The sequence below is a fragment of the Colias eurytheme genome, chromosome 17 (genome assembly GCF_061535395.1).
Source record: "Colias eurytheme isolate Ceu_HAF_F1 chromosome 17, ilColEury1 Martin Lab GWU primary, whole genome shotgun sequence".
Classification (NCBI taxonomy): Eukaryota; Metazoa; Arthropoda; class Insecta; order Lepidoptera; family Pieridae; genus Colias; species Colias eurytheme.
In genome coordinates, this window is record NC_142996.1 from 3,416,267 (window position 1) to 3,439,052 (window position 22,786).

Sequence of the window (22,786 nt, forward strand, 5' to 3'; positions counted from 1 at the left end):
CCTTAAATATTTACTTCGTTTTAAAACAAGTTAACACGGGGCTCATTTTAATCAGGGCCATAGAAATTTTGAAATTCATAAAAATAAAAGTGAACTATGATTACAATACAATACTTGTACATAATACATATAAATAATAGTACGAGCTTGAGTTTGAGTTTGAGTTTGAGTTTGAGCGGTACTACTAATGCTTGAAGTAAGGTGTTTTGTAATTTTGTGAAACGTATTATGAAATTTCAAGATATTCCAAATATTTTCACGTTATATGAAATACCTTTATTTTCTTTGTAGTAGCTGAAGGAACAACACAGAAGGTACCAAATAAAAGAACTAAGTACTTTTTAATATTTTATTAATCCTTAATATACATCGACTAAATTAAAATAAACATCAATAGCTTAACTAATTAACCTATACGTCTTTGTAAATTATCTCATATTATGACTTATATAAATTAAAACATGTAATTTATTAAAGATTAATACTTACATATTTTTCTGTGCTTGTTCAAAACTTAAAGCACGCAGTGGCTTTAAATTGCAATTTTTTACTAATTCCATATCTTTATTACGAATTGAACTCTCCATTACATTAACATGTTAGACATCACATTTTGACTTTCAAATTTTTGGGAAAAATAAAACAAAATATTTTCCTTAGATTTTACAATGTACATCATCTTGTTGCTGTTCGTTGCCGTGCAGTCGAGCGAACTTCGAACTCGAACTTCTACAATTAACCTAATCTTCAAATACTTCAACAAACTACGTAGGTACAGGTAAGTTTTTAGCAACAAGCAACAATATCTGCTCCGTACTGAAACACCAGTTAGCTATTTCCTTAGAGACTTTGCACCAATTTTCACCGTGATGCGGTTCCGCTGCTTTACAACGAGTCTTTACATCTTCTTGTTGCTGCTCGTTGCCGTGCAGTAGTTCGAACTTGTAGAAGTATGCCCACGCGTCGCCGAGGTCTGGGTCGATTTTTACCTGTATTTGTTATAAGAATAAATTGAATATGAATTGAACGCGTCAATAAAATGTTATATAGAGCAAAAGTTAAATTATTTCAATTAAAAAAAAGTGTGCGTGTTGGGACGTTCGGTAGAAGTGATAAGTTAAAATAATGAGGGTAGGGAAGGTCAGACAGACTGACGCCGTAACGCGTTACGTAACGAAGCGTAAAGTATACCCTCCCATAAGAAGTTAACACTTAAAAAAAAATTAGACGGCTTGAGCACTTTCAACTCGTCTAAAATTATATATTCAATTCACTTTATCATAGTAACAAAATTATGTTTTTATCATTTTCATTTTCACATTTACTAAAAAGTAACAAGTATAATATAATACCAGAGCAAGATGTCCCTTTTGACGTGATAACGTTTTTAAAATCGTTTTTGTCGGGTGACATGTTCAGAAACTTGTGTCACACCAAAACCTCACGAGCGCGATCGCAGGTATAACGAGAGAGAGACGGACCGATCTCCCGTCTCATCTCGAGCGCTGCCACTGCATTATGTTATCACGTAAACATCTCGATCGTAAACCTACTTAACAAACAACCAATTCTTTTTATAATTAAATGTAACGTAAAAATAACGTACCGTCCTATTGAACCACTCTCGGCACTTGTTCAGTTTCCTCTCGGTCCAGAACAGTTGAGATACCGCCAGCAGCACGTGCGCGTCGTGCTCGCATTTCTTCAACGCGTCAACCTGTAGCAAACATTAATAATTAATTATTATATAAATTTATAAAGAATAGAAAAAATTCGATCACGAGGCGGGACTCGAACCCGCATCCTTATGCGCCATTCCGGGGCGGATGCCTAAATTTATATTTATAAAGCATTTGAATGCCATAAAACCAAAAATATCAATTTCAATTAATTGGTGAGGACATTGTTTAGATATTGATTAGTTTTATATAATTAGCATTAACCCAATCAAAATCCGACTTTATTAGAAGGGAATAAGGTGGAATTTATTTTATGTATACCAACTAGCTCATGCCATGACAATATCTACGCCAATAGCACGACGTCCTGAGCGCACAAACTCTAACTTGTCGAAATATGACCTGTGATAAAACGACACCCAAGTTTTCTCGATAAAATAAAAAAAGAAATAAAATAAAATAAATCTATATTTCACCTTTAGGATATACAATATTGGTTATGAGGCTCTGGCTCTCTTGCTAGGCATAGCCTGTGTTAAGAAATCCAGTCCCTTCCCTTAGTACATTGTGGTCCTGATAAAGGTAAAAATAAAAAGAAAATTGATCTCTATAACATTAGGAACCATAAACTCACGCTTTTAGTCTTCCTCTGCGGTCTGGACTCCATGAATATAGCATCTGCCCACAAACGGCCAGCGCTGGGACATTCTTGCAATGCCTTCGCCATTAGCGATTGTGCAATTTCTACGCCGCCCGCACGACGTTCTAGGCGTACACTTTCTAACCTGTTATTTTTAATATTTATTTCCGATGTTGATGAGAAGGAAAATAGATAAAAAAAGGATTAAAGGATTATAATGAAAACAACACTACTTGAATTTAATTTTAATTAAAATGAATGCAACACTAATTGAAATAAGGAAACTACAATTCTTCGTCATATTAAAAGGTAAATGTGACTGTATTCAATACTTTATACTTTCAATGTCATTAAAAAATATATTGTCTGAAAACAAACTCTGCCTGCATGTATTCAGAGAACTGTTAAATAACAAATTTATTAGTTTCATCATTACTGCCACGAAATAAGGTGCTAAAAACATGCAAAATTTCACCTTACAATATTAAGTTTGACTTACCACAGTTCAGCATTCTTAGGGTTCCGTAATCGAGCTTTTTCCAATACTGATCTTGCTTTGGTCACGTGTTTGAGATTTTCTTCGAGCCGCGACAATAGAATCCACATTGGTACACATGTTGCGCATTTCTTCAGCTGTGAGGCAAATTCAAATTAAAGTAAAATAAAAATGCATATACATACTTGACAATAGAATTGGCCGATAAATTGAGATTGATGTTCTTAAATTGGAATTTGCTCGTATTTTTTTTTTAGTTTTTTTCTAGATTAGTGCAAAATGAACAATCGTATGCGTTGCCTTATTCTAGACGTTCTCAATTAAATTCCTAATTAAATAATTGTTTTCCTCTTATAGTAATATTATTGCAATTTTTTTGTATGCTCATTATTTCTTATTGCTGCTTCAAATATGTATGTATGTCCTAGCGGAAATAAACCTTTACTTTTAACAGATTATATCCCAAACTCACCCCTTGCGAATAAGTGTTATGCGCGTCATCATCTTTGCCCATCTGCTCCTCGATCTGTCCCTTCATCATGTGCAACTTGGCGTAGTCGCTGAACACCTTTATAGCTTCGTCGAGAAGTTTGAGCGCTTCGTCCATGTTGTTTAGTGCCCATTCGAGTTTTGCTGATTTAATCATTACCTGGTAATGATTTGTAATTTATTAATGTTGCTTAGTTATACCTAACGTTTGTACGTGAAAATTGGTGATATTTAAGCGTTATAACATCACTACATTTTTTTTGAAGTGAAAACTTCTTTAGCGGCGTTGAGCACTTTTTCTGTAATGGGTATAAAATCTTAAACTTGCGTCAGGACACGTGACCTGATCGAAAAAGCGTAAGACGGATACCATTCCAAAATATCAAACATGCTCAACGTTAATAATCAAGTTTTCACTTCTGCCGGCACTCCCGGAGCTTTTTTTATATACCGATGCATTCCAGGCGATTATTTTTACCTAGAGCTCGAATAACATCGAAATCAAAATAAATTATAACAGCGGAGCGTCAGTAAAGTCAGAAAGCGCAGAGCAAATAATAAAAATGGAAATAAATATTAAAAATATTATTTGTCTCTGTAATAGAAAATTTTATGAATACCTAATTAAAAAAAGAACATAACAATATGATGAACGTGAAAATAATAAAAATTCAAATTAAGAACACAAAAACCATAGACTCACCCGTGGCGTGGGCGCAGACGCTCTAGCCTTAGCGAGCAGCCGTCTCGCTCTATCATACTCTTTGTTCTCACTCTCGAGCTTGACAGCGGCCAACCAGATTTCTTCCGAGTTCGGGTTCGCTTGGAAAGCGAGGGATAGAATACCTCTTGCTGCAGGTACGTCGCCTGTTAGAGGAATATTTTGTAATTATTAATCGACGAAACATTGCTTTATAATATTGTACTAGTTCGAATCGCACTGCGACCCGGAAAAAATTGAATTAGAAATTTAAGATTTTAACGGATTTTAAACGCGATTTATTCATTATATTATTATACTCGGGTAAAATCAAACACAAGAAAATAAAAATAGATTTGTCATTTATCCTAATGGGTATATAGAAGTTCATCACATTCCCTTTTAATGCCCTAAGCACACGGCGTACTTCAAACCTGAAATTCTAAAACAATTGTTTTCGTAGTGACCACGTAAATAGCGATTATTTATTTTTTATTTCTGCTATAAAGCGGTCGATGTATAAAAAAGTTTTTAAGGCATTGCATAGCTTCTATCGCGGGCCTTGAGCGCGGGGACCGAATCGAGAAATTCCGTAACGAAAAACCTCACGCTCCCCACTCCGACGGGCTCGGAGGTGTGGTTTGAAGGCATGCTATGCAATAGCTTTACCGCGGCAGTCCCCGAGTGCCACACGTCTCTCTTAAAACGAAATACAATTATTTCCCGCGCGCCCGCGCTCTTCAAAGTTTGTTTCTTCTGCGTCCGCATCGGCATCTACGGCGCAGACGACGCTCCTTAAAAATGCGTCGTCTGCGCTGTGCTAGGGGCCTAACAATTAATAGATTAAATATATTAATCACCGGCGAGCCACTTGGACTTGGCGCCCATGAGCCACAGCACCTCGCTCTTGGGGCAGTGCGCCACGGCCCGCTGCAGCAGCGCCTCGAGGCTGGCGCGGCTGCCGTGCTGCTTCTCCAGGTACGCTGCTCGGAGCCAGATGGACTTCTTCGACGGGAACACGGACAGCGCGTACCCGTACACTGCGCGGGCGCACTCGTACGCGCCTTCGTTTGCGCACTGGTGACAGATCATTGTGTTAATACATTGAGCTATTGTTACTACGTATAGAGGAGACACCACGAACAAAATCTGTGCTGCAAGCGCGGCGGCGCGGGGCGGCTTGTGAGTCATAGATTAAGCGATGTCATCGACTCACCGCTATAGAGGCGAAACTTTGTAAATATTTTGCCTATTACTTATCAATTAAGAACAATCAATGTAACAAAAAAAATATAATTAATCTAATTAATAAATTATTAATAAACTTAACAATTTAAAACTTTTCAATTAAAACCAATCAATGTAACAAAAAAAAAATTGATACGTAGGTAATTTATTTTCATCTTTCATGATTTAACCTTTTTTCAAATAATATCCACAGTAGAATCTTTTCTAAATGTGTAAAATTATTATTTTTCACTATAAAAATTAACGTCATCTAATATTACTATCTAAACATCTTTCATACCCAATGCGGTTTCTTAAATTTTTAGTCTATGACAAATAACGCAAAATGGCGCCCGCCAAAAATTTTGCTATAACCAAGTTTTAAAAATGATTATCTAATTAATTACCGATGAAAAGTTATTTCTTTGCACTTTGCCGCATTACTTGAATTATGAGTGCAATATTGCAACACACTCGATGGCATATTTGATGAGTTTCTTGGTTTTTTGCTTTAAAACAAACAAGACATGAACGCTACCATACGCGACTGAGTGCAGTGAGGCCGGTTGACCTATGTTGAGCGGAACATAAGTGATGTAGAAGGTGTCGTCTCCATACGTAGTAATAATAGTAACTCAATGTGTTAATAAACATTTTTTGAATGTTAGGTTCATAGCCTCATAGACAAAAATTGCTCATTGAGCATAATATTTTGCTCACAAGGCGTCGTGGTCACAGTAAAAGGTTCACAACGAGACATCTGTGTTATGGCTCTAAAAAACGCTCGAGTTGCAGTTGCGACAATCATAGAAAGGTGACATAGCGAACATAGTGTTGTAGCCGATATGTAAACGCGTCACGCCGCGTTATGGCAGTGTAGAATATGCATGACGCGTTCTGACGTTATTTTGTCCCTAAAATATTATATCATATACCAAATTTAAAATAAATCTATATATATAAAAATGAAACCTGTTTTCCTTGGTCACGGCATCACGCGTAAACGCGTGATTTCGATAATTCTTTTTTTTATATTCCTTGAAGTACGAGGATGGTTCTTATGTAGAGAAAACTTAAATATGTACCACGGGCGCAGCCGGGGCGGACCGCTAGTGAATGAATAAAAAATCTTACCGCTTCCGCATCTTCCATCCAAGTGTGCTTTTGGTCTTCAGGTTCAATGCCATGTCCAATGACAGCTCGAATAATCGCCTGAAAAAAAGTGTTTATATACAATAACACATAAAATAATAATTTATATTGCATTAATAACATTTTAGGGTGACAAAATATGATCATTATTTTTTTTTTTATAAATTAAATATTTTCATGAATTTTAAATATATTACCTGGCAAGTATGCACAGCCCCAGATTTCTCGGCCTCCATTGCTTCTTTGAACCAATGTTCGCGATTAATTTCGACACCGTTAGCGCTCAGCGATGTGATCGCACGGTCTATGATTTTCTCCACCATGTGTGTGTTGCCTGATAAAAAAAAATTATGTAGGAAATTATTAAGACTCATTCGAATACAACCGTAAAAAATTCTTGATTGGACGTTGGAAAAATTGAGTTTCGCTTAATCATAGATTAATGTTAATTTCTTTATATTAACGATATTATTATTTATTGTACTACTGTTGAATACTAAATTTAAAAATCTGTTTAACATATACCTAATTTTGCTCAAGAATTAGTAAAATTATCTTACCATGCGCTTCTTCCAGTTTAGCAGCAGTCACCCAAATCTGTCTATCTGTAGGTATATTTTCTCTGGCTTTATTTAGCACTTTCCTTGCGTTTTCATATGTCTCCAATCTAGCCAAGGCAAGCCATAACTCCACACTAGTGGGACAACATTCTACAGCTCTTGAGAGTAATATTCGCGCGTCTTCGGGGTTTTCTAATTCAACGGCTGCCTTCCAGAGACGGACCGAGTTTGGAATGTGCTCTAGGGCTTTACGGTATACGCGACGTTTTGCCTGGTGATGAGAAATTGAAATGATATAAAAAAAGGTAGCTATACAAGTACAGTGTGCAAAAACCTTTTTTTTTTTTTTTTTTTTTTTTTTTTTTTTTTTTTTTTTTTTTTTTTTTTACCAATGCAATTTTTTTTTTTTTTTTTTTTAGTAGTATTTTTTTTTTTTTTTTTTTTTTTTTTTTTTTTTTTTTTTTTTAGTGTACATGGAAGAGTGCCAGAAAATCCTAATAAATAAAAATATTTTTTAAACAATCACTATAGTATAGACTTTACCATAGACCCCCCCATCGTTCCAAGCCTTGTCGTGGCGGGGGGGCTCAGTACCTGGGTTGCAAACCAGCATCTTGGGGAAGCTAATATGGAATAAACACGTGCCGCTCCCGATTCGTTTTAAATAAAACCATACGGGAAGTGGCCCAGGGGTAGGCATGGTAAACAGGAGCGCGGTGGTGTGTCGCCGTATCCGATCCTCCGTGTGAATATGCCTGTATGCGAGAAGAACACCGTGTACTGCCGAGGGGGTCTTTAGAAGACCAGAGGCTGCAATGCAGCGGTGGATGGCGGTCAGCGTACCGCGGCGCGACGGACTCAGCGGGAGGATGTCTCTTGCTGGGTAGTGGGGTTTTGACCCCCCGTCGGGCAAACTGTTACCTCTAGCGTGTGACGTTGTCATGTCTAGCGGCACGTTAGAGACCAGGGGGCTCGCTTTGACCGGCCGGCCCGAGAGGAAGGTGACCTCAATAAAAAACCCCTCTATTTCGGCGTTGGGGCGCCCCACGGGGCCTAAGCGCGACGTCGGATTCCTGCCTTCCCGGTGAGTGGTAGGTGGCTTGGCGAGAGGACCAAGTCGGAGCGGCCAACCCCCGGATACCGCCCGCCCTCCGGGGTGTAACAGGGTTACCCGGGTGCAGGGGGCACCACTCGGGCGGACCATATATTTCCCCCATACTCGTGGGACTTAAGTACAGTCACAATGAAACCCCAACCAGTAGAAGGAGGAGGATTGCCGAGAGAATCGGCACATGGAAGATATAGTGTGGTATTGGAGCGTTTATCGGGCGCTACCACTACACCCACTGAAGCTGGAGGAACTGTCAATCGTTCTTATATGATGACAGACGTAGCCGCGGAGTCAGACTCCGCTAACTCCATGGCGAGTATAAACTCACGGGTAACCATGAGTCCCCTGGCCTGCCGAGAGGCTCTGTGCACCCCAGGCAAAGAGTCACGTTTCTGGCGTACCCGAAAACGCTCACGATTGGAAGACGGAAGTTCGAGCGATACTACCATCCCATCTCCCTCAGGAAGACCTCGCACAGGTCTCCGCAAGGCACACAGAGTGGAGAAAGAAGCCCAATCTGAAACGGAAACCGGAGCATCCACCTCGGCAGACCCAAAACCAAAAACTGCGAGGTCACCATCCGTAGCGTTGCACACAATTGGTGCCAATACTGCGACAGAAGAGGTTAGGAAGAGAATAGAGGCAAATCTAACAATCGTCGAAAAGATTGCCAAAACTTCCAACCACCTTAAGACGACCTATGTAGCCGACTTGAGAAGCGCCGCCAAGGCGATTAGGGAGGACGCTGATGCCCTCGCTGTGAGGACTCTTACCGAAGAAACAAGTGCTCTTCGCGCCGAGAATGAGCGTCTGCGCATAAGACTGGACGTTATCCAAAGTGAAATGCGGGAGCTGCGGCTGCTCATACATCGGGGCTCTGTTGGCTCTGCGCAACCGGTGGAGATCCCTCAAGATTTCGAGGCTAGAATGGTGCACAAGCTAGGAGAGCTCATCGATACGCGGCTGAAGAACTTGCAACCACGAGCGAGTCCGCAGCGGCGACAACACCTCTCCAGTTCTACGGAGGGAGGAAGAAGCCGAGATATCGAACCCCGGCAGGACAGTCGTCCTGAGGTCTTAAAGAATACGGGACCAAGGCCTAAGAAAACCAAGGCGCTCTCTAAGCTGGCACAGAACGTGGCGCAGGAAAAGCAAGAGACCGAAATACAGGAGGGAGGTAATAAGAAGAAAAAGAAGAAAGGGAAAGGATCTGGGAATGAGAGTCGAGCGGTGGAATTGCGAGCCGGGGGTTCTACTCCTGCTCTCTCTCCCGCGACGGTAGTTCCCTCGTGTGACGACGCGGAGACCCTAACGGCGCCCACGGCCGATCCTTCTGACGAGGGCTGGTCAGTGGTGACGAGGAAGGGCAGATCAGACGCGAACAAGGCACTACGTGCTGGGTCCGGAAAAACTACGGTTGATACACGTAAGACCCAAACACCCAAACCATCTCAACGTATGCTGAAGGCTCCACGATCTGCCGCAGTCGTCTTGACAATATCAGCAGAGGCACAGGCTAACGGCGTCACATATGCCTCGGCTATCAAGGAAGCGAGAACTAAAGTTGACCTCAAGGAGGCCGGAATAGACTGCGTGAAGTTTCGCCAGGCGGTCACAGGAGCCACAGTTATCCAGATCCCTGGGCCCGATAGCGGAGAAAAAGCTGATCTATTAGCAAACAAGTTGAAGACCCTTTTTAAAGACAATGCCATCAAGGTCTCAAGACCAGTCAAAATGGCAGACCTTCGCATATCGGGCCTAGACGCGTCTGTGACAGCGGATGAGTTGAAAGACGCCATTGTCTCAAAGGGAGAATGCTTGGTTGACCAAATACGGATTAGCCAAATACGGAAAGACAGAACTGGACTCTATGCAGCCTGGGTAAACTGCCCTGTAACGGTGGCCAAAAAACTTACCGAAACACGCTTTCTCGTTGGATGGGTAGCGGCAAGGGTAAGTGTACCGGCACCACGAGAGATGCGATGTTTTCGATGTTTGGAAGTCGGGCACGTGGCCAACCGCTGCACTTCGGAGTGTGATCGCAGCCATCTGTGCTACCGCTGCGGGCAGCCAGACCACAAAGCTGCCAACTGTACCGCCAAGCCGAACTGCACAGTATGCACAGCAGCAGGCAGAAAAGCGGACCATCGCTTAGGCGGTGATGGCTGCGCTGCCCCTAATAATAGAGCGCCAAAGACACGGCCTAAGAGACACACTGCAGGCTCCCAGGCAGACGGAGCGACCATGGAGATAGTAGAAACCATCGAAGTATAGGATGGCGCTACGGATTTTGCAATCCAACCTGAACCACTGTGCCAGGGCTCAGGATCTACTGATGCAGAGCCTGGCACAGTGGTCCATACACATCGGAATCCTGTCGGAACCCTATGCAGTTCTATCTGAGCGGGACAACTGGGTCGGGGATCTCGACGAAGTTGCTGCCCTAATCATAACACAAGGAGACGGATCACCTCAAATTTGTGCGCACATGAAAGGTCACGGATGTGTTGCCGTGAAACTAACTGACATGGTTGTCATTGGGGTTTACTTCTCACCAAACAAGACGCTTGCTGAGTTCGAAGCGTTCTTGGGAGAAGTAAACTCCATGATCCAATGGGGTCGTCCTCACCAAGTTGTCATTGCCGGGGACCTAAACGCGAAATCCGCGTTGTGGGGTTCCTCTGCCTCGGATGCTCGCGGAGACATTCTTGTCGAATGGCTCGCAGCCCAGAACCTGGTCCCGCTAAACCAGGGCAATGAGAACACATGTGTGCGCATGCAGGGGGGATCAGTCGTGGATGTCACGTTTGCGAGCCCCAACCTTGCTCATCGGGCTCGTGGTTGGAAGGTCTTGTCAGAGGTTGAGACTTTGTCGGACCACAAATACATCCGGTTTGATATCTTTCCACCCAAATCCAATCCGCATAGGAACACAAGTCCTGCGTCTGCCGAGTCTGGCCCGAGATGGTCCCTCAAGACCCTGGATAGGCACCTGTTGGAACTAGCATCCATAGTCAGTGCCTGGTGTCCGAAACCGGACGCCATAAACGTGGATACTGAGGCGGAATGGTTTGCGGCAACAATGACGCATATATCAGATGCCGCAATGTCGAGAATAAAACCATGTCCGCCTCATAATAAAGTTTATTGGTGGTCACCAGAACTTTCACAGCTTCGATCGGCCTGTGTTACTGCCAGACGCCGATACACTAAACATAGACGAAGGAGGAGGCAGGCAGACTACTCCATTGTTGAAGAATCTGAGCGGTATGCCTTATACCAAGAATCAAAAAAGACCCTTAGAGAGGCTATAGCGACCGCGAAGGAGAAGGCATGGGCCGAACTGCTTGACACACTGAATCTTGACCCCTGGGGGCGCCCCTACAGGCTGGTCATGAACAAGTTACGTCCTTGGGCTCCACCAATAACAGCTAGGTTGGAGCCGGCTCTGCTTAAAAAGGTGGTGTCTACCCTTTTCCCAAGTCGAAATACAACTGATTGCGTACATCGATGCTTTGATCAGGGGGAGTCGACCTACACGGGGCCTATTCCGGACGTGTCCTTAACCGAATTGGAGGCGGCGGTGGGTCGCCTGAAAAGGAAAACTACCGCCCCGGGCCCCGATGGCGTGCATGGAAGAGTATGGTCACTTGCCCTCTCACATGGACTGGCCCCACGATTCTGCGAACTACTCACGGAATGTTTTAAGAACGGGAGGTTCCCAGAACGATGGAAAGTGGGTCGCCTCGTTCTGCTTAAAAAGAGTGGCAAACCGGCCGACTCTCCATCAGCCTATAGGCCGATTGTCCTGTTAGACGAAGCTGGCAAGCTCTTCGAGCGTATAATTGCCAGCCGCATCCAAAATCATCTGGCACTAACGGGTCCGGACCTCGAGGAAGCGCAATATGGCTTTAGGCGGAGACGGTCTACAGTAGACGCCATAGCCCGCTTGCGCGACATCTGCGAAGGGTGCGTTTCCCAAGGTGGGGTTGCACTGGCAATATCCTTGGATATTTCCAATGCGTTTAATACCTTGCCTTGGGACAAAATTCTAAACGGCCTCGCTCGACATCGCCTACCGCCGTATCTCAGAGGAATCATCTTGTCTTACCTTGGTGGACGTAAAATTACCTTTCCGAAAAAACATGGCTGGGGTAGCCACAGGGTTGCATGCGGTGTTCCACAGGGCTCTGTTTTGGGGCCTCTGTTGTGGAACATCGGATACAACCACGTGCTGCAAGGAGTGCTGCCGCAAGGTGTAAACGCCATCTGTTACGCCGATGATACCCTAGTCGTGTCTACTGGGCGTGACTTTAGAGAAGCACGACTTCGTGCTACGGCTGGAGTGGCACAGGTTGTCGCCAAAATTAAAAGTCTAGGGCTAAAAGTAGCACTTGAAAAATCAGAAGCCATATGCTTTCATGGACATCGGAGGGCTCCACCGTCTGGGGAGGAGATAGTGGTGAGTGGGGTGCCCATCCGAATTGGGCCCAGACTGAAATATCTCGGTCTGGTTCTCGATCCGCGATGGACATTCCAAGCTCACTTCTCGGCACTGGCTACAAAGCTCAGCACCACGGCAGCGGCTCTCTGCCGTATCATGCCGAATATTGGGGGGCCAAGCGGGGCATGTCGCCGACTCTTTGCTGGCGTTGTGCGCTCTCAGGCGCTGTACGGGTGCCCGATATGGGCTGATAAGCTTTTAACACGTAACACTATCGTGCTGAGGCGGTCGCAGCGAGTGATAGCTATAAGGGTTGCAAGGGCGTACCGCACCGTTTCTTACGACGCGGTGTGCGTTATAGCTGGAACTGCACCCTGGCACCTCGAAGCGGCCGCCCTGGCGGAGGTCTACTGGCGCAGAGCGGAGGCAAGAAGTAGGGATTCAGAGCTGCCCCCAGAAACGCTCGAAGCCTGGAAGCGGGAAGCGCGCGATGAAGTATTCCAAAAATGGCGACAAGAACTTGATGTGTCCTGCGTGGGGGCCTGGACTCTCAACGCGATTAGCCCGGTGCTGAGAGAATGGGTAGAGAGACGGTGGGGGTCACTCACCTACCGTCTTGTGCAGGTGCTGTCGGGGCATGGATGCTTTGGCAGCTACCTGCATAGGATAGGGCGTGAAGCGGCCCCCGCCTGCCACCACTGCAGCAGCCAGTTGGATTCGGCCCTACACACCTTGGTGGAATGTCCAGCATGGACAAGCGAAAGAAGGCCTCTCGAGAGTTTGTTGGGAACCCAAAACGAGTTGACCCTGCAAGGCCTCGTTAAGTTAATGGTCGCTGGCGACACGAATTGGAGTAGGGTCGTGGCCTTCTGCGAAACTATTATGAGGGCAAAGGAGGACGCAGAGAGGGCTAGGGAAAATGACCCAGCGGCTGACCCTCTGCGCCGACGTAAACCAGGCAGACGCAGACGTCTCTACGTCGAACGTCAGCCTTAAATTAAATGAGAACAAACACAGGGGGAGGTTTACGTAGAGACGAGCATACTACAGTTATGCTCGCTGCAAGTAAACCGGCCCCCCCTGTGACAGATGGCGGATAGCCCGGTAATATAGTGGCGTTATCATTTTTGATGCCGTCACCTATTGCCAACTTATGGGCTTGGTCGGGTCGCCAAGTTGCGGCACTCACCACGTAGGCGGCGGGGGTATAAGGCCTAGCTGTTAACCCCTGTCGCCGAAGGTGAACGGTGGCCACCGTTGGGTTTTAGTGGGTATGGCTTCCTGCGAGTCCCACATACCCCCTCATACAGCAAAACTGTAGAGGGGGATGCGTAAAAGCATTTCCCAACGTTAAAAAAAAAAAAAAAAAAAAAAAAAAAAAGACTTTACCATAGAGAGACCCGAATGGAAGAGATTGGAGGAGGCCTTTGCAAACTGGCAAACGGACACGCAAAATGGATCAAACCGAGCATATGTAATTACATACATGTGTAAAGTCCGAACAAAGGCTAATAATAAAATCATCTATGGTCATCGTCACTCAACAGTCAGTCAGATCAACTTCACTTTTCAGCCTTTTATCATGAGTTTTCAAGCTAACATTAAAATGTTGTTAAAGGGATTACAGGTGTTCTATAATCTATGGCTACATATTATCACCTTAGGCTCCTGCTCCAGATCAACTTCACTTTTTAGTCTTTCATTATAAGACTGTGAGCTAACACTTCATAGATTACACAACATTCTATATTCTATGTGATATGTCTACATATTATCTATGGTCACCTTAGGCTCTTGCTCCAGATCAGCTGCCTTCACCCACACCCTCACACTGTGCGGCAAGTTCCTAGCCGCATGCGCTATGACAGCTCGGGCCGTGTCTATGGGCTGTAACCGAGCCGCTTCTAGCCAGAGCTCCTCACTACTGGGGTTCACTTCGCAACCTTTCATTATTAGGTTGCGGGCGGCTTGGACTTTGCCTTTTATTGAGATCATAAATAAATTATTTTTAACACGTTAAAGACAGGAAATTTTAATAATAAGTAATATTTAAATGTGTAATAGAAGGAAAAAGATTTACCAGGCGCAATAAAACTGTATGTGTTTGTATGTTATATAAGAGTCAAAATATTTCTACAGTAATGGCATTTATGCCGTTATTCCAATGTTTTCCTGTTTCCTTAAGATTCAGTTTTATTAATTTTAGAAGAATTATTCTTTTATTGATGAATTATCAGACAAAAAGTTCAAAATTACTTTCAAGTGATAATAGTCCTACAATCATTCATAACACAAATATGATAATCTAAATAAGGGCTGATTTTTCAATCCTTGGTTAATACTTATTCGTCAATTATTGTATAAAACTACCATTTTAAAAACGTATTCTAATTGCCCATATTTGACAGTTTACGTGACATTTTAATATTATCGTGTAATACTTTATTGGACGGATAGGTTTTATCCAAGCATTGAAAAATCGGCCCTAAGTCATATTGTGACAATAACAGCAATTACAATAGAACACAAATATAATTAAGACTAATTTATCACATTACCTGTAACCTCTTCCAGCCTTGCACTAGCAATCCACGCAGGTGGATGATTAGGGTTAGTTTCTCTCACAGATTTGAGCAAAAGCCTAGCCTTCTTGATATCATTGATATCCCCACCATATGTAGGGATCATAGACTGCAGATCTGTTAGGTAACCTTTAGGATCTACTACTGTCTGACCAGTGACTGAGTCTGATACTTGAGATAGCTTCACTGTCATTAATGTGTTTCTTGCTTGTCCGATTTTTCTTAAATCCAAATCACCTAGAAGATAATTGTTTAAATAATTATAAAATAGATTCCAAAGGTAAAATAAGTTATAAAATGTAGTTATTGATCATTTCTTTATATCTTTAGTTTTCCAATGCAATGCATATTATGTATTATTGCCAATAAGATTTTGAGATCATTATTTTCTTTATTTTATCTAAGAAAACATTTTGAAAAAGAGATATTTTAAGACATTATTCTAACTGTTATAATAAGATTGCACACAAATACAAATAGTATTTAGAATACCTGAAGGTGTCAACATGCCAGGTGTAGCGACACCAGGCATCATAGACGCTAGACCAGAGCCAGGATCTATAGAAGTCGTCGACTCCCCTCCAAGGTTCCTTGACAACACACTATCAGGTAAAGGTGTGAACTTCTCAGCCCTAGGGTTACGCTGCTTTCTGTTACGAGCGTCACCAACTTCCGGTATCGCGGCCCATTCATCTTCGGACACTGTTTTCAATTCACGTTTGAGATCTGAAAATTGCTGTTGGATTTTGGGCCTGAAACATTTTTCAATATAAGTAGGTTAATTTGGGGAAATGGTTGAAGATAAAATTTAAAAATAAACTTACATGTGTTTTGTTAAATATAAAAAAATTGAATTGTATCTGTTGTACAATTAAACATACTTTAGGTTGTAAGAAAAGAAGTTTATTGAAAAGTTGGCTTAAAATTCATCTACAAGTATTTTTTAGATATTATTTTTGTGGTAAATCTAATTATTATTTATAATCTAAATATTACCTTTCTTGACGATATCTTTCCAAGTCTTCTTTCAAACGTTTTTCTCTGTATTCCTTTCTTTTTTCATCCATTCTTTTGTCAATAGACTCATAAATAGCATCAGCTTCAGCATCATCTTTATCATATGGATCCTGTAAATGTAATAACAAATATAAAATAGAATACAATATAAATTTTAAACAACAATTACTTGCATGAAAACATATTTAATATTAAAAAATGCACCTTAGAAAAGAGAGAGCCACTATATCCCGAAAATTCATCATAATTAGAATCGTTCAAATCTTCATCATCATCTTCTTCTTCTGTTTTCTTGCGTTTAGCTGCTGGTGGTGCATGGCGATCATCACTTAGAAATAAAAACAAAAAATTCAGGTTATTGAAAATATTACATTTTAATTACAAAGAGATAATATTTTTGGGTTGACTTTAGAAACGTGCGGCACGAATTTCGGCGCGATTTTAATTTTTATCGATCGGTAATGATGCCCCCAAAGATACATTCGCGGCTTTTCGTGCGGAAACGTGTAATTACAGAGAAATCTTTTTTTTTAATTTTTGAGATTATGTTCAAAATTGTTTGAGTTACATTGACAAAACTACAAGAATTGTGTTTGAAAGAGATAACAAATGTCTTAATGTACATATTAAAAACCATAGTTCATTCAAAAGCATGTTGCTGAGGGGACAACAATTCATACGGATTATTGGCGAGCATATGATTGTTTGGGGCAATATGGGTATGTTCATAAAAAAGGTAATCACTCAGACCCAGACAACCCATTTATTGCCTCTGACCCATTTGAGACCCAGTGGCATGATGTAAAAAGATTTTTTAAAAAAGATAACAGCTATAACCACCCAGCAAACTTCGGTGATAATATAGAGTATGTGGAGACGATGGGTGGAAAAAAATAAAATGGGTCCATTCATTGCCATTGTAAATTGTATCAAACATGTATACAATTACAAGATTTGAATAAATAATTATTTAAAAAAATGTTTTTATTGTATGTATATTGCACACAAATTGTTAATCACAGAAACAAATCTGTCCACCCCGATTCCACGTGGTACTTGTCTGTCATACACTAGAGTGTATTAAAAAAGTTGGAGGCGCGGAGGAGCGTGGCGCCCGCGTGTGCTGAGGAGACTCCTGCCTGCAACGAGGTACACGGGGGCAAGCGCCACGTTCTGCAGCGCCGGAGCAGTCAAGAAAGCCCATAATCTTTGTTATATTTCTAACTACATCACTACATAGTATAAAACAAAGTCACTTTCTCTATCCTTATGTCCCTTTGTATGCTTAAATCTTTCAAACTACGCAACGGATTTTGATGCGGTTTTTTTAATAGAATGATTCAAGAGGAAGGTTTTAGTATATAATTTATTAGGTTTAAGTCAAAGCGGGCGAAGCCGCGGGCGGTAAGCTAGTATAAATATAATCTCAAAAAAATTAAAAAAAAATAGAAGGGGGGGTTTCCTCACCCCCCCACTTTATAAGGGGTCTCCCCTTACCTCCACCCTCCCTTTCCGTCCTCTCCCCCCCCTTAACTCGTGCCGCAAATTTCTAAAGAAATACCATATTTTTCTCTATTAAAATAAAGATTGTAGAAGTAAACTGTAATTTATTTATTACTACTTACGATACATCATTTGCGTCTCTGGCTGGACCAATATCAGATCGTGTAGTGAAACCTGTGGCGCTGAAAAATATACAGTGTAAATTATCGCATTTCATGAATTCAGTAGATATGAATTTTTAATATTTTTTTTTTTTTTTATTTATTATTATATCTGCGATCAGTCGCTAGACTATAAGCGGATATGTTGAAGGCGCGTATGGCAGGAAGGATGCTGCTCCCATTGGAGTCCACCCTTTATTTTATCGGGCTTGGTAGCCGGCAGTGTTGACTAGTCAAAAATGTCTCGTCGCTTTTTGAGTCGACGCACGTTTTCAGGGTCAAGCAGTTTTGTAGCAAGTGGGTTTGGATGTTTTCCCAATCGCACTTTGTATGAAAAATGTTGCGTACATATTTCCTCTTTGATGGTTGGTATATTCAATAGAGTGTGGACCTCTTCTGTTCTGATGAACCAGGGAGCACCTGATAATTGCTTGAGAATATAGTTTTGAACTCGTTGCATTATCATTATATTAGAGTTACAGCTTGCACCCCAAAGTTGCAGTCCGTATGTCCATATTGGTTTAAGAACTGTTTTATTAATGAGGAGTTTGTTGTTCATGGACAATTTTGAGTTTCGACCTAGAAGCCAGTGGAGTCCTCTGTATTTTAAATTTATTTCGTCCCTTTTTTTTTAATGTGTTCTTTCCAGGTAAGCCGACGATCTAGATGCATGCCCAAGTACTTGACAGTATCACAGTGGGGAAGTTGAGTACCGTTTAGTGTTACAGGAGCACAGTTATCTTTGCGAAGAGTAAAGGTCACGTGTACTGATTTAGTGACACTGGCAGTAATTTTCCATTTTTTCATCCAGGATTCTATTTCATTCAGTGCCTTTTGTAGATTTTGGGATGCTTGCATCGGACATTTGTGTGATGCAAGTAACGCTGTATCGTCTGCAAACGTCGCAACTACTATATCTGAGTTTCTTGGAATATCGGATGTGTATAGGGTGTACAAAACTGGTCCAAGTACTGATCCCTGTGGTACTCCAGCAAGGATATTGTAGAAGCCTGATGTACATTCGTTTTCTGTTACTTGAAATATTCTATTGGATATATAAGATGCCAAAACTCCATAGAAGGTATGTGGTAATAAATTTTTGATTTTGTACAATAGACCTTTATGCCAAACTTTGTCAAAAGCCTGCTGTATGTCAAGAAATGCAGATGAACAATATTCTTTCTTTTCAAAGGACTTTCTTATGCTTCTACAAACTCTGTGGACCTGTTCCAATGTGGCATGTTCACTACGGAATCCAAATTGATGGTCAGGGATAATTGATTTTTGTTTAAGGATGTCATTAAGTCTATGGAGCAGAGATTTCTCGAATAATTTAGATGTAGTTGGCAGAAGACTGATCGGTCGGTATGAGGTTAATTCATGAGCAGGCTTTCCAGGTTTAAGTATCATTATGACCTGCGAGACTTTCCATAAATCAGGAAAGTGCCCTATTCGCAGTATAGCATTAAATAATGAGGTAAGAAATACTATTCCCTTTCGTGGCAATTCCTTCAGGACCTTTCCATCAATGAGGTCAAACCCTGGTGCTTTGTTACCGTCCATGATTGTAATGTTCCTACGGATTTCTTTAGGAGTTACTAGTTTTAGAGGAAGATCGAGTTGGTAGTCCTGCATGAGAACTGAATCAATATACGTTTCATCATCGTCATATTCTGTTCGGTTTGACTGGAAAACTTGACTAAGATGATTTGCGAAAGCTGTAGCTTTGTCTTGCGGGGATTTAGCCCAGTTCCCGCCTTGAGTTCGAATTGGTGGTTTGTGATGAAGTGGCCGGTCAAAGTTTTTGCATGCCTTCTAAAGTGAGTAATTTGTGGCTTTGGTGTTTGTTAGATTTTCCAGATAAGCTTGCATCGATGCATCATTGGCTTCGGATAAAAGAGCTTTCAGGTCCTTGGCGGCTTTATTCAGTTTCTTTTTATCGTTTGGGTGTCTACTTGTATGCCATACTCGCCTCAGTCTCCTTTTTTCCAATATTTTTGTTTTTATGGATTCTGAGATAAGCTTGTCCTGAGGTAGGCGGTTCGGTAAGTTGGGAGTACATGTCCAGCAGCATTCCTGTATTGTTGTGGTAAAAATTCTTGTAGCTTCATCTATATCTGTCTCAGTCTTCAGGGGTATTTTCAGATCAAGCCTATTGTTAACCAGTTTGTGGAACCTTTTCCAATTAGTGCGTGTATTATAAAGTTTTATACTTTTTGAAACTTTAATAGCATCTATGCCAATGGTTAGTATAACTGGGACATGATTCGAGTCAACGTCCAGGCATGTTTGTATGTGATGGAATAGGCTTGATAAACCCTTCATTATAAAAAAGTCAATAACATCAGGCAATCTTTTCGAATCACTTGGCCAGTTGGTAGGATCTGATGTAGAGATGGTTCCTAACATATTTTTGTCAATACTCTTCTTGAGTTCTCTCCCCCTAGCGTTAGTGAGTCTTGAAGCCCAATGAACATTTTTTGCATTCCAGTCCCCGCCGGCAATAAATCGAGTGCCAAGTGTGTTAAAAAATTCATTGTACTGTTCATCTGTTATTTTGTGCTTAGGAGGACTGTAAACAGCAGACACATTAAAATTTCCAATTTTATCCTCAATCGAGATGGTGGCTGCTTGCAAGTGGGCTGTTCTGTATTTAGGTTGGGCATGATGTTTGATGTTGGACTTGACTATAACAGCAGCACCGGCGTGAGCAGTACCATCTGGGTGGTTAGTTGCATATACATCATAATTACTTATTCTAAAAGTGCTATTATTATTGAAATGTGTTTCAGCCACAAGAAGTATGTCAATTTGGTGTGAGTGCAATAGAAGTTCAACTTCATGTTTTTTTGGAGACAGACCGTCTGGGTTCCAAGTTGCTATTTTGAGTAAATTGTATTTAATAAGTGAATTTTTAATATAATAACATATAACTTACCCTCTACCAACTCCAGCTACATAACCAAGAGGAGCTGGAATACCAAGAAAGTGCTTTTTGTTTTTATTTACAAATGCTTGTGGTGGCACAGACATTTTGGATGTAGTAATTAGAATAGAAGGAATATCAAATATTGAATGAACTTATTTTTGAGTTTTTACTTTATATTATCAAATAAAACGATATTGAGACAAAAATATAAAATATAAATACGATACAAATATTGTTTGACATTTGTTTCAGTTTGTAATCTGTCGACTGTCAATTGTCATTTGTCAGATAAGAATCACAGATTATTAAATATTAACTAGTTTTTCGCTAGAATTGATCATAGAATATACTTATCGGGTTTCAAGGTATTTCAACAACTCAAATAGCCCTGTGAATAGCCCTCAAACGTGACTCAAACCCCTCAAACCACACTCAATCTCAAACCTATATATAATTACAACTATGCAATCATAACTTAATCGCTCATTCTCTATAATATTATGTAAAATAATATTTTATTGATTAATAATAATTACACTAATTATCGTCTAATTATAATCTACAGTACGTGACTGTACACAGGTTGGCATGTTGGCAACAATTTTTGGGTGTATTCCGTTATGCACTGCGACCACTGTAAGGTGTGACGTCAATTCAGTATACTGTGAAGCCGTTCCTTTATAGCCAGTTATACTGGTTACGATTTAAAACGGAACGCAATCCAGTATACTGTCAGCCGCATTTTTTGATGCAGCATTCAAATGAGTGTATTAAAGTTTTCTAGAACATAAAAATAAACTGTTTTGGAGTACTGTCCAATTAAAAATATTTTAATTAATATCAATTGTAAATTGAATTTAAAATATAATAAAAGTAAGTACTTTTTCATAAAAAAGAACTTTCTGCTCGTATTGAACATTTTCAACACAGTCTAATAAAGTTAATTTTTGCAATTCTTCCATTGTTTTATTTATTAATCCAAACTAATTACAGAACTTTAAAATTTTCTGATTATACTGTAGCTTTGTTTATAAGATGTTAGGCACTCGAGTGGTTTTGACTGATCATATTACTTGCTCTGTGGCAAAGAGTATAATGTATAATAGACGATAATAGGTCTGTGGACTGATCACGTGATCAAAGTACTGCGAGTACCTTACCTCGAAAACGCCAGTGCTCACAGTAGAATATGGCGGCGATTAATGACGTCATAAATTTCCCTAGGGTACTGTGGCAGTATACTGGCAGTCCATAACGGAACGAATTTTTCTACAGTGCCAGTGATAGCACTGTGCAGTGGTTGCAGTGCATAACGGAAGACACCCTTTATTTCGAAATTTGATGATTTCTCGCGATTTTGTCTGTGTTACCCACATAGACTACAAGCCCGCATAGGACAAAAATATGGGTCAAATGAACCACCAGGGGACATATCTAGAACGATAGCAGAGCAAAAAATAATAAGATTCATCACTATGCCGTCACTTGTAAGCTGTCCAACTGAGTGCAGATGAGAATTGAAAAGTACAGGTAGACTCGGTAAATTTTGGTCATATATTTTTGTACGGCATTCTTAACCATCGATAGATCCATTAAAAATAATAAGAAACCGCTCAGTGCCGTACAAAAATGGTGGTCCACCAAGTCGGAATTTTTATTTAATTTCCGAGAGTTACCGGGGGTAAATTTGGTCATTTGACCATGTACGGCATCTGTGTCATACTATTGCTATACTGCTTTTAATCAATTATCCCGCAACGCCGTACAAAAATCATGGGGACAAGGGGAAAAAATCGAGAGATGCAATCCCCTCTCTTTCCCCACTCCAGGGGGTCATTTGACTAAGTACGGCTTTGGTTCCAAAACATTATCTAGCACTCAAAAGTACTATTAAAAGCAATGCCGTCAAAAAATAATTGTTCTTTTAAATGTATACCAATAATCATCTTAATTTCATCGAATTCTTGATATAAAGAGCTGTAAGGTCATTTGACCCTGTACGGGAACTTTTTTTTTAACATGATATTGTAAAATTCAATTGTTGTATAGTATTGCCGTTCAAAAGAAACCGTTCTAAAAAAAGTTATAGAGAAATG

The 22,786-nt window shown here is 41.0% G+C and overlaps 1 protein-coding gene across 1 annotated transcript; it reads right to left on the reverse strand.

The window, feature by feature from the left end:
- Positions 1-335: 335 nt before the first annotated feature.
- On the reverse strand, positions 336-20,931 carry Prp6 (pre-mRNA processing factor 6). Its single transcript, XM_090111661.1, has 17 exons — positions 20,700-20,931; positions 17,723-17,782; positions 16,302-16,425; positions 16,077-16,207; positions 15,573-15,832; positions 15,057-15,317; positions 14,284-14,477; positions 6,944-7,214; positions 6,581-6,717; positions 6,366-6,443; positions 4,865-5,081; positions 4,008-4,171; positions 3,288-3,464; positions 2,819-2,952; positions 2,314-2,464; positions 1,607-1,717; positions 336-989 (listed from the first exon to the last, which is right to left on the reverse strand). Exons 1-17 carry the CDS (start codon positions 20,792-20,794, stop codon positions 765-767), a joined length of 2,790 nt encoding a protein of 929 aa, XP_089967787.1. The 5' UTR covers positions 20,795-20,931; the 3' UTR covers positions 336-764.
- Positions 20,932-22,786: the final 1,855 nt, after the last annotated feature.